The sequence below is a fragment of the Anopheles nili genome, chromosome 2, assembly GCF_943737925.1.
Source record: "Anopheles nili chromosome 2, idAnoNiliSN_F5_01, whole genome shotgun sequence".
In the NCBI taxonomy this organism is placed as follows: domain Eukaryota; kingdom Metazoa; phylum Arthropoda; class Insecta; order Diptera; family Culicidae; genus Anopheles; species Anopheles nili.
Window position 1 is genome coordinate 10,818,240 of NC_071291.1, and position 11,823 is coordinate 10,830,062.

The following is an 11,823-nucleotide window of genomic DNA, read 5'->3' on the forward strand; positions in this document are numbered from 1 at the left end:
CCATACAGCATGGTGGTGGTGTTGGTTTTTCTTCATTAAGCAACAATATTTTAAATGTATGATAATTAAAAATAGAGTAGCTCCAAAACCTACAGATTCTTAACATTTCAAATATAAGTCATTACAGGCCGTTGAATCTAACTTTTACGCTGAGAAATGTGAAAGCTTTAGTTTTCGTAATATCGTTTGGTAAGAATGTGAAATAGGCGCGAGGTGCTAGATACCTTCGCGTAGGAAGAAGTAAGGAAGTAATTGCTATCTTTAAAAAGTGTAGCCGTTCACAGCAGCTACGGATGGGACTACGTGCGCCCAGCTAGGAACACGTGCCAGAAGGCGATTGAACACGGGGGTGTGTTCCTTTTGATACTCCCAGTGTGTAGTGGTTACTAGCAGATCAACCAGTGGACCATCATATTGCTTCAGCTCGTGCTAAAACGACAACCACGAAATAATTATTACCAAGTGTTACAATTAAACAATATATGATTTTAAAATTGTATAGAAAAGCAATGCAACTTCGCCATAGTATACCCGTATGTCTAACGTCACATTCATAGGATCGCTCTCGATGCCGGCCGTCAGCAACACGAAATGCCCCCGCTGTCCGTTGAACTCGATCGGGGCGGGAATTTCACTTAGCAAACTCCAGCGTTTCAGGCTTGCGCCTGCTTTCGGTCCGATAATAATCGAAGACTGGAAGCTGCCCTTCAGCACCAGATGTAACCGATGCTCGTGTTCGTTCAACAATTCCTTTTCCCGAAGGTTAATAGTAACCATTTGCCGTACGACCGGTGCCGGTCCTGGAAGCCAATAATTTCTAAAAAGATCATCCAATAAGGTACGTGTTAGATGTGATCGTTTAATTCATAAAAAATATGAAAAAAGCATACTCACTCAAATAAAACCTGATGCCAGATCGAATAGAACGGAATGGCGCAAAACAGCTCCTTTTCGCATGCCGCAATCTCTCGCATTGGCGTTACCACGTCCGGTATTGCGATACCTTCGATAGTTTTCTTCGCATTCCGATCAAGCTCCTGCAGCAAAAATCCAGAATCTGTGTACCTTTCACCACCGTTATAGTCGTAGAACTTGCGCACGGTGTGTGTGATATAGTGCCGTTGAACGGCTGGAGCCTTGAATGCATCATCTCGGTACGGAAAACCGACGTGAGTAGAGGATGCAAGCACCATTGCTATAAGCGTAATTGCCACCAGCTCGCCAATCAACTTATCGGTTTTTTTGAGTAGAAACAGTAACGGCGTCAAGTAACTGCAGCTGAAGAGCGTGGCAAACGTGGCTAATGCTCCGATAATTACGTCCGGATTGATGGACGAACCGATTCGCCCGGTTATAGGGACAAACATGTTCATTAGGATGTGATAGAATTGGGTGCTCCAGGCGAGTGCGGCGATTTGAAAGAGCACGTGAATGATCAGCCATTTGTTGACTGTGTTCTGGAGGCCAAGCATCGAGATCAACGTACTGGAGCACAGGGAACAGAGAATTAACACCATGAAGATATACGCCAACCGGTAGCCGGTGAAAGTTATTCCTAGGGTTATCATGCCCCAGAAAAGATTCACTCCATTCAATCGGGCTTGCACCTTGAGCGCAAGGCTTAGCGGAGTCTGTAATAAATGGTTAATGAAACGGTCCCTTTTACTGTTCCGAGACTAGAGCACGCGAAATAACTTACCGTTTTACTACCAAACAATCGATTGCAAAGCAGATGAACCAGGCACTGGCACAGCAAAGCGGGACAACAATACACTCCCAGTATCAGATTTGTGGAGGAATACCAAGACATGGACCGACCGAGTGCATCCAGTTGCAGTCCGATGAAGAAACATAGTACACCGCTGGCTCCAGCACCAAGGAACGTCGCCAAAAAGCCGGTCATGGTTTCCGACCGAATCTGCTTACCATGCGTACCACTGGTAGACCGAGCAAGTGAAAGAAACGGTATGATGATCGACAGCAATACCACAGACAAATTGATCATCAGACCAACGTCGGCCGAGTACGAGACGAAAAAGAATCCAAGAAAGTCGTAGAACACCATGTAACCCTGGGCATATCGCTCCGTACCGCTCAGCTCGTCCCCATTGGCGATGGTTTTCGTCAGTGCAAGGATGTTATCGCCCGTGCGTTGCAGCACCGACAACGAAATGTAGTCAATCGAATCGTACCGCGTGTGGTACCGGTACCCGTTTGCCGTGTGCGCAAAATCCATCCCTGGGATACGCCCGACATCCCGGAACACCCGAAAGTCCGTGTCGGAGGGAATGACTCCTGATTGAAAAATCTCCTCGGCTGCCGCCTGTGCGTACGGATACGGGACTGCTTTCGCGTATGCCTCAATCAACCACGGGTGCTTGGGACCACTCTGGAAGAGCATCTCCTTACCACCAGATCCGGCCGATTCAAGGTTGATGAATGCCCGCACATCCGCCGCCCATGGGTGCTTCGTGATAAAGCCATGCGACGCCTGTAACGGTGTTTCTTCGGCTCCGTTGAAAAGGAAGATAATAGAATAGCGATTCACTTCCGACTGGCGCGAGAGAACGCGCAAGATCTCTAGCATCACCGCGCAACTTCCGGTATCATCGCTAGCACCAGGTGAACCGGCCACTGAATCGAAGTGACAGTTTAGCAGTAGTGCATGACGGTTAGCGGTCTCACTGCGCCCCACCAGCTTCACTACCACGTTCTGTACGTTCCGATACACGTTGGCGGCTGATTTGTTCATGTACACGCCGACGTACCCTCCCGACACGATCTGGTTTTGTACAATGAGTCGTTGGTTTCGGTTTTTCAACTGATCTATGTACGTAATTTCACGATTGAGGAAATCCACTGCCAGCACCTCATTCGTGTACGTACCCGTAGGCTTGGGACCGAAATCATTCATTATCTTCAGGTCCTTCCAAGCGCGTTCGGCAATGAACGCGCTAGGGAAGTGCGTCAGGTGTGCATTTCGTAGTCCGTCCGGGAGATGAGAATTGGTGTAGTTGGTGATATTTCCCACGAACAGCACTATAAATATCCCGCCAATTCCCCACCATGAGGAGATGCTGTGGACGCTTTTCGCCTTTGAGTAATCTATTTCAGTGAGAAAACAAAAGAAAAAAATATGATCTGGCTAATCGTTGTTGAGCACTCTCATCATTTGGTATACAAAAGATACGGCTTGAAATCAAATTCCGTAACGCAAGACAAACATAGCAAATTCGGAGGTTCTACTATCAATGAAAAACGTACTAATTATTTACGAAACTCGCTTACCGATATCCGGATCAAGCACCTTCACCTTGGGTTGCTTTTGCCTGGAAGATACCCCGGTCGGCTGTAAAATTGTATATACCAGTAAAGGACCGGCGCCAACAATTTCAACCCGTAAAGGAAAGAGAAAAGCAGAATAAATAAAAAATGAGCAAGGTGAACACACGTGAAAACTTTATCGATATTTTGGCAACGCCTGTAGTCAGGGCAGCCCGGCGGTGGTTGAATATTTATGTAATCCTAAAGAGCCTATGCGCGATGTGCGGCAACCGAAACATACCTGATACATCGTCCTGTTTTATTGATTGATTTTGCGAACGCACCCGTAGCGACGATGAGCAACGTTTGTATCACAAGTAATCGCTGCAGCTGTTCCCTATATATCAAATCATCCGTACAGCCACCAGATCGGGTTCTTTCTTCCGATTTATCTGCAAAATAACCCTACCAACCTGCTTTTGTTTGGGTACGCTACGCGAAATCGATTGGGGTCACTAACCGGTTGGGACTCATATCAACGCAAGCGATGCGAAAATAGCACACGCTGTCGGAACAACGATTGCACTTCTTTTTATCGCTTACTAATCTATAGCGTTTTTAAATGTTTCGGTTAATGTGCAGAGTGCATTTTCCCCCCAAGCTGCTGTACCAATGGGTTGAAATATCGCTTCTTATCACAAAACTGCTTATGGCAAACGCTCAACTTCACTGGGTATTGTTGTTACCTACATAGATCCGATAAGAAATATTATCCACTAGTTATCGTGTAGACCAACAAAATAACTACGTAGATAGTTGAGCTCCCGGTACGAAAAGTGTATTATTTGACGGAAAGTTCGCGTCGCGCGTAAGCCACAGTCACTTTCCTACTAAACATTGTTGGAAAATTATGCGGCAAAACGGAAAAACAAATGCCAATCGAGCGATCGTTTTTTTTTTACTTCATACGTGTTTTGGTGCAATTTTCGGATCCACCGGCTGTCACAACAAAGCAGGAACGCTGTCAAATGTTTTCGTCGTCATATAAGGCTTTAGCCACACAAAGCGAGTTTTGTGACGGGTGATTCGGATTTAGGAATAACTCTGATATGTACCATTTGTGCAACAAATTAACGTTTGTATAAAATATAGTAAATTCGACCTCGAACTAGCGTTTAAAAAAACGTGTCTTGACCTACGGTGTTATAGATTATTCGCGTTTAACTAGACATCAGAACATTTGAACTTCATCCTATTACCACCGACTGATTTACAACTTCATATAAACATAAAGGTTTTAAATGGTTAGTAAGAAAATACTTTATTATGTGCGTGGAAAATGGTTCAGTGATAAATTGATTTCTAATCTGCTAGTAAACACTTCACACATGAAATTTAACCACTTCTAAACCATTACAAGAAACTTTATGAGTGTTGAAACAATTTACAATTTTATCTTGAATCGTGAAATTTAAACGTGATCTTCACGATACACTGCACCCTACTGATTTCAACTCGTTGTTGGAAAGAACTGAAGGCACTTAGAGAAAATTAGAGCGTTGGCGATCTCACTGATGATCTAAACATATTTAATCCAATCACCGATACACTCTTACAGCGATGCAGCCAACGACGTAGGAGTTGGTTTAAAATATGTTTGAATTTGTGGAAATCTAGCATTATTTGGTTTATGCGAGCATCAACGCAAATTTTACGGCGAGTTATGGGAATAATTGTATTGAATCTGTTCAAAATCATATTAGCTTTGTATCACAACTGCAGTGCAATTGTCTATAAATTTCATTGTTAAAACACACTCTTAACCTATTTGGTAGATCAAATCTCTTGGTGAATAATACCATGATACTTTTTAAAAATGATAACCACGTTCGCGTTGAGATCCACATTGCTACGATAAAACATTGGACAGAACTCATTCAAACATTAGCTATTATCGCGCCTCTAACGCATCGAAAGCCATTCATAGCTCAGTTAAAAAAAGCCAATGAGCCATCACAAATTTGGACAAGTAATGTGCATTAAAAACTTCGCAGTTTTCCAGCATCGATTCGTCAGAAATGTACGAACAACAAACATTTGTAACGATGATCGTCGAGGGGGAGATATCGTTAAGCAGAAAAAATAACACCACGCCACGTGGCCAACTTGCAGATTCGCCGTCTGCTCTCGCATAGCAATATTCTCACGTCCCGCGGTCGGAAAATTCACTCGCAATCCTGTGACTCCAGCGTTGAGATGCAAATTTCTCTCCATCTCACTCCGACGCGTCCAATTTTCCTCTTCCGCACGGTGTGGTGAAGCTGCCGCGAGGCGCGTTTTTCTCGCGATCGTGCCCTCCACATACGTTCCCCGGAAAAAAGGGAGTCCTTTCCGAATGACTGACTCGCGCTCGCGTCACGCATACACGTCCCAAGTGGATGTGGCCGTGTGCGTAGGTTCAACGTGGGTGCGAACGAGAGAGCAACCGGCGAGCGAAACGGCCTCGCGAGGCGCATTGCGGTCCGCGGGATAGACTGAGCGAGATGGGCTCAATGTCAGCTGAGATGTGTAGTGTAACTAACTAGCGATAATCCTTCGCCGGTGCCGTGGGAGAAGATTTTTCCGCCCCAACACAGAGCAAGCACCGGTGTTTTTACTCTCTTCTTCTTTTTTCTACATACTTTGCTCCCCGGTTAACTGGAGTGCGAGCTTTTCGAATCGAAGCGACACGGACGAGGAAGATAGCGTTCGCAATGCCGGTGCCGCGTTGCTGACCATAGCCCGATTCGCAAGAATGGTTGCGGAGGAACAGCCGTCTTCTCGCTCTCGTCCCCACTCGGGGATGCCTCTTATCTCCGTCCCCCCTTCGTTCGCGTGCCGTTCTAGGTGTGTGCCCGGCCGTGTACGTGCGTACAGGGCGGATATATCACGGCACGAGGCGCCCTGTGTGCCCGTGTAGTGGTTTGCTCGAGTGTTGGAGCGCAACGGACACTGATCGAAATACAGCGAGTTCGTCCTCCCGCAGCGAAACAATGGTGCGGACACGTTCAGTTCGATTTTGTTGCTCCGAAAGAAAAGTAGTGTCAATGTGAAGTCGTTCGCTCCCACGGACTCCTGTGACCTCCGGTTAAAGTGCCTCCTTCGAAGCCTCCGAGGAAGATCATGCTCCGGTCAGATCGTGCACGGACATAACCACGCCACCGACACGCGGCGATACTACCGGAGTTTCTACGGCAGGAAGTGAACAAGTTAGTTGAATTGAGGTTATTTTTTGGGCATACTGTGCATTGGCTTCGTTATTTTCGGGTTGCGCTTTTTCTTCGAAACCCCATACACACTCGCTATTGTCGAGTATCCACGTTATGCCACCGGCAGGCTTTGCAAATGGCATCTGAGACAGTGTGAGACAGTTCTTCGTGAATTGTTGGTGACGTATTTCGAAGAATTCAAACCGCACCATTTGTATTTTTTTTTACTTGTCCACAGTCCCCCGTTCCCTTTCGCTTTTTCCTCGCCTTCAGCACGTGCTTATGGGCAGCAGAAGAACGATAATATTCGTCCGAAACCGTGCAGCATTTTTCCTGTTCTTCTCCAGGGTGTGGTGCAACAGCAGCGCACCAGCAGCAGGATGTTTATCGGTGTTGTGCTGGCCCGGCATGTGTAGTGTGTGTGTATGTGTTTTGGGATTTAGCGAACAGGCATTTTTCTCCTTCCGGTACGCGAGTGGTGCATTAAATCCACCCGCAACCAACGGTATTTCATCCGCCCATTGTCCACACAACGTTTGAGCTTGCGGATATATCACGCTACAATCGTTAATACGGTGGAAAAACCTAACCTCTCTATATTACACCGGTCAAGGCTACCTTACGGGCCGCGGGCAGTAAACATGTATGGAATAGTTCACCGTAGCATCGCTGAATTTCGAGTGCAATTTGTGAACGATAGAAAGCCGATCGAAGAGGGCTATTTTGTCCATTTTGTATAGTGTCAAAATTTGCCTGCGACGCTCGACTCGCTAAAATCTCCGGAATTCTACCTGTGTTTGCTCAGTCGAGCTTTACTGTGTGTTGGTGCACTGGCGGATACTGAGATCCCGTTATTCCCATTATCAATCTGCAACTAGTAGTTGTCGGTATTGTCCCAGCTGCTTGGTGTTGGCAGAACAGATCGATCGCTTATTCGTAGCACCGATTTGAAGGGTATCAGACTGCACTGTGGCTTGACAGCCGGTCAGTTTTCTACCGGCATGTGAAAAACGCGTACGCACGCACGTCTAGGAATCTTGTGAATCATATCTCCTGACGCGCACATGGCTTAACCGACCCGGTAAGTGAAGTCAAATTGCGTTGTAATAATACACCCGCTCCCTTTGCCCAACGCACGGTTCATAGCGAATAGCAGCGTACCCGTGTAAACGCGCGAATTGTAGTGGTATTGTGTGGCAACGTTCTTAGACTTTGGCCGTTAGCAATTTTGTCTGCCTTTTGTTGCGATCTCCATTTTGTTTTAGGCCGCACCGGGCGCGTCAGTTTGGCTACGGAATTAAGTGCGTACTTTTGAAAATGTGGTGTGGTGAGCTCGTGCCCAACAGTAATAGGGAATAGAGTAATTAATTTCACAATATGCACGAAGCTCTACGCAAAGTAATAAGAATTCGGTTGCATACGATTCGCGTGTTCAGTGGTATTATTAAAAATACGCCTGCCGTTGGTGGTGAATAAATGGAATAATAAGAAAAGCTTAACACCTGAAGCTGAATCCATTTTCTGTTCGTCAGGACCGTCGATGTTGTGTTGTACTAGAGACTAAAGTGTTCTCTCTTTCTCTTTGTCATTCTCTCTCACTTTATTTTTGCCCATCAAACGCAGGCAAGCTCGGTGTGTGTGAGCATGCCGGTTGTATTATTTCGCAAGGATTCATCGTTTGTCCCGTAGGGAAAAATTCTCATTGTACTATCGTACGTCGTATGACGCGGTACGTGGAAGAATTTCGAGTCAAGCCGCCGAATAACGTCATATTTACATGTATCGGCTGTATCTCTTATATATAATTTGCAATTTTGGGCTTGAGTTTCGCTAAGAGTCGCTTTGACACAAAACATGCAGTAAGTTAATTGTTACATTAGATAATTTATTTACCATTTTCTGTTTTATTTTTCGTTTCCAACAACCGGCTACAGAAGATCGTCCGCAATTGGGATATACGCTGGGCGAAAGCACACATTCCAGTGGGTGCCAACTACCACCGAAAAACAGATGAACTCTAGTGTTATTGAAGTGTGTCTACCGGAAAATACTGTGGTGTCGAACTGTACCGGATGCTAACGGAAAGTTGGCTTCATCGATATTAATATCACTAAAGATTTCCAGGCCGCTTTGTTCGTGCGTCGGAGCGCAGTAGGCGTGCACGGCGAAGTCACCGAGGAAGCTAAAAACCGCATGACAATATCCCAAATGTGCAGCAGGGTGTTCGGCGTGCTCTAAGAACGATGAAGTGAAAAAAAAAATAGAACGAACTATAAATACTTAATTCCTGTACGAGCCCAACCGTGTGCCTGTTTTCTGGCTTGCCTTTTCAGTAGTGTAACGTACGGCAGTTTCTAGTTTAAAAAAAAGCTAGAGTGTAAATTGTCTATGGTGCCTACGGGAGCAGTTAGTGTGCTTTGCAGTAGACGAAGATTACATTCGTGTGTGCGTGTCCTGAGTGTTTGTGTGCATGAACGTGCGTGCATACTATTTTGAACGAGTCCTGTACGAGCCATCCTTGAGGAAGAAGCAAAAACGAGAACAATAAAACACGCATCACACGACACGGTTATCCGGCGGAGAACAGCCAGTTTTCTCTTAAGCTTTGCTGCGGCACGTGTGAAAGGCATGACCCTTGATGACGCCGTTCAGTTTCGTCGTGTGCTGCTTGGATTTGGATATCGTGCAGAGAGCCTGCTCGAATGCGTTGAATTAGTATGTAAAACGTGCTGGTAAACGTTTATTTATTTATTTATTTTGTTTTGCGACGAAAGCGAATTTTGGCAAAGAACACCAAAACCTACCAGAGTTGTCATCCCAACATTGCATATAACGAGAACTCCACACGGACTTTTGGGGCTTTAGTTGCCTCCTCACGTCTAATATCCAACCGCTGCTTGTCAATATCATCTGGTGAGCTTGGAGTAGAAACTCTGAGCTAGAAGGAGAGAGAACGATAGAAAGTGTACGTTGTATACGCAGGATCGCTATCCTTGCAAAAGGCGATAGCGAGGGAAAGTGGATCTAGTCGTATCCATTGGGGTTTTAACGTACATTTTCAACCGTTGGGGAAAGGACGACGCCGCGCTGTTTGCCATTTCCCACCACCCCGCATAGGCTTTTGCGTGTGTGTGAGTATTGCTTAGGAAAACACGTTGCAGCTTCCAGTGTTGTATACCACCACGACTGCACCGAATTCGACTCTACATCTACTTTATATCTCGTCGAGTCGCTTGCATGTATTCAGCATCTGGCGGAGTAGAACTACGTAACGAAAGACGAGCGTATACTACACAACTAACACCGCAGATACTTCCGCGTGGTGGAATCAGTTGGACGGAGCGCAAGGACACGATTTAAGCTCTCTTCCGTGTCGTCTCCCGAGAGCGGAACGAACCGACTACGAAGGAATGCCTTCCCTGCAACAGGTGAGTGTTTATTTATTCTGCACCCGTGGTCCTTATCTGGTTGTGCATTGACGCAAAATACATCTGTCACCTTCTTCTGGGGCTTCAAGCACGTGGATGCCACGCTCTACCTATTCTCCCATGTTTTTATGGTGAAACGTGGTCATGTGAAGATACGAGGTTATTGACATCCACGAAACGACACTTTTCGATTGCATCATAGCTGAATGTTCGAGGGAGAGAGAGATAGAACCGTTTAAATGTATCTAAAACGTTAGAAAATCATTGGTTGGTTTTTGGAACATAATTGTAAGCAATCGTAAAGTAATCCTAATAGTTAGAACTTCAAAGTATGTACTACCATCTGGCAATACTAGCATGGCTTACAGACAGTCATCTAACTGCAAGACTATCAAACTGTCTTTGAATTTAATCATAAAAAACCTTCCAATGTTACAAATAGCTAGCTGCCTCCAATCGTAAACACCTCTCGCTGCCCTCGTTCGTTTCATTCACCTTTCCCCGCGTATATATTACAATAATTAGCTAACGCCCGAATTGGTGAAGATTGAATCTTTTCGGATAGCAGCGGCGTCTCGTGCTTTTCCGCGAGGTTAAATAAAAAAAGAAAAAGGGTGCTTTTGATGGTGACTGAAGAGGGTCGTAACGAAGAAACCTGGTGGTCACTCATCCATAAGTGACCGACCATCCATACATTATGACAGACGCATATGCGAGTTCGCCGCGTTCATTTTCGTGACTTATTGGGTTGAGGCGTTTTCCATTTAATGCGTATTTCAAGTAAACTTTTTTTTAGAGAGAATTGAGAGATACCCTTTTCCACAATCATAACTGGTGGTTGTCCCATGGAAAATTATGCTGTAGTGTTTTGATATTGGCACAGCACAAGTGTGGTTTTTGAATCGCTCTAGTTTTGTTGAAACAAAGTGGTGATCGCTGCGTCCCTTTTCTGTAGATAAGAATTCAAAGTACGAGAAAAACTAATTGAAAATTTTGTTCTTATCGTGCCAAAGTTTGTTGAAATGAGTCAAGATTGTTAACGTCTACACATTTACACAACTTTGAAATCCCATATCAGAAGTTTTGTGAAATTGTTCACTTAGTCGTGCATATCATCCGTTGAATCGTTATTTCTCTCTCTCTCTCTCTCTCTCTCTCTCTCTCTCTCTCTCTTTCTCTCTTATTTCATTCTTTTTCATCTCCCTGTCGTTGTATGTGCAGATTTTGGCTAATTGAGGGAGGGAAGATGGTGAAAACTTCAGAAGTGTTTGCTAGCCCTCACACCCTAGCGTAGTTTGCGCTAGCCTAGCTGCTTCCTAATTTCTCCGCGCTTCGCGCACTATTTCCCACCGTTCGTTAAACTTTTGCGACGCGAAAATTCACTTCGATCCGACCAGGCCTAAGATAGGATGGGTTGGTCAACTTCGACATCTCTCTCTTTCGACCCGACGGCAGCGAACCGCAGAGCAAAGTAAAAGTGTGCTCAAGCAAGCGCGCTCACAACCGGCACGAGACGCAACGGCGTGTGAATTATAGCGTCCTCCGTTTTAGTAATGCCCCGAAAAAGCGACGCGCAGATTGTTGTCTCCACGCATCGGGAAAAGGTATACGGAGAGGGAAAAATGAAAATAAAGTTAATAAAATTCAAGTAAAGCGCGAGATTCCGTCGGCGATTCGAAGGTGGTGCCCGTTAGCCACTATATGGCACAGGACACCCATTCACCTAACGGTGGTTAACTTTCTACGCATCTCAGAATTACACTCACGTCGGAACATACGACAGCTGTGAGAAAGAGAAATATACGCAGCATATTTTGTTGCCATGGCAAAAGGTCGATCGAGTTTAATAAGGGGCTGATGCTATCATGATGGCAAAAAAAAAT

At 45.4% G+C, this 11,823-nt stretch overlaps 1 protein-coding gene across 1 annotated transcript; it reads right to left on the reverse strand.

Annotated features, from left to right (window-relative positions):
* Positions 1 to 203: 203 nt before the first annotated feature.
* Positions 204 to 3,798, reverse strand: LOC128724993 (endoplasmic reticulum metallopeptidase 1-like). The gene is made up of 6 exons (XM_053818748.1): positions 3,785 to 3,798; positions 3,289 to 3,458; positions 1,700 to 3,105; positions 895 to 1,631; positions 532 to 817; positions 204 to 429 (listed from the first exon to the last, which is right to left on the reverse strand). The coding sequence occupies exons 1-6, from the start codon at positions 3,796 to 3,798 to the stop codon at positions 262 to 264; spliced, it is 2,781 nt and encodes a 926-aa protein (XP_053674723.1). The 3' UTR covers positions 204 to 261.
* Between the last annotated feature and the right edge of the window lie 8,025 nt (positions 3,799 to 11,823).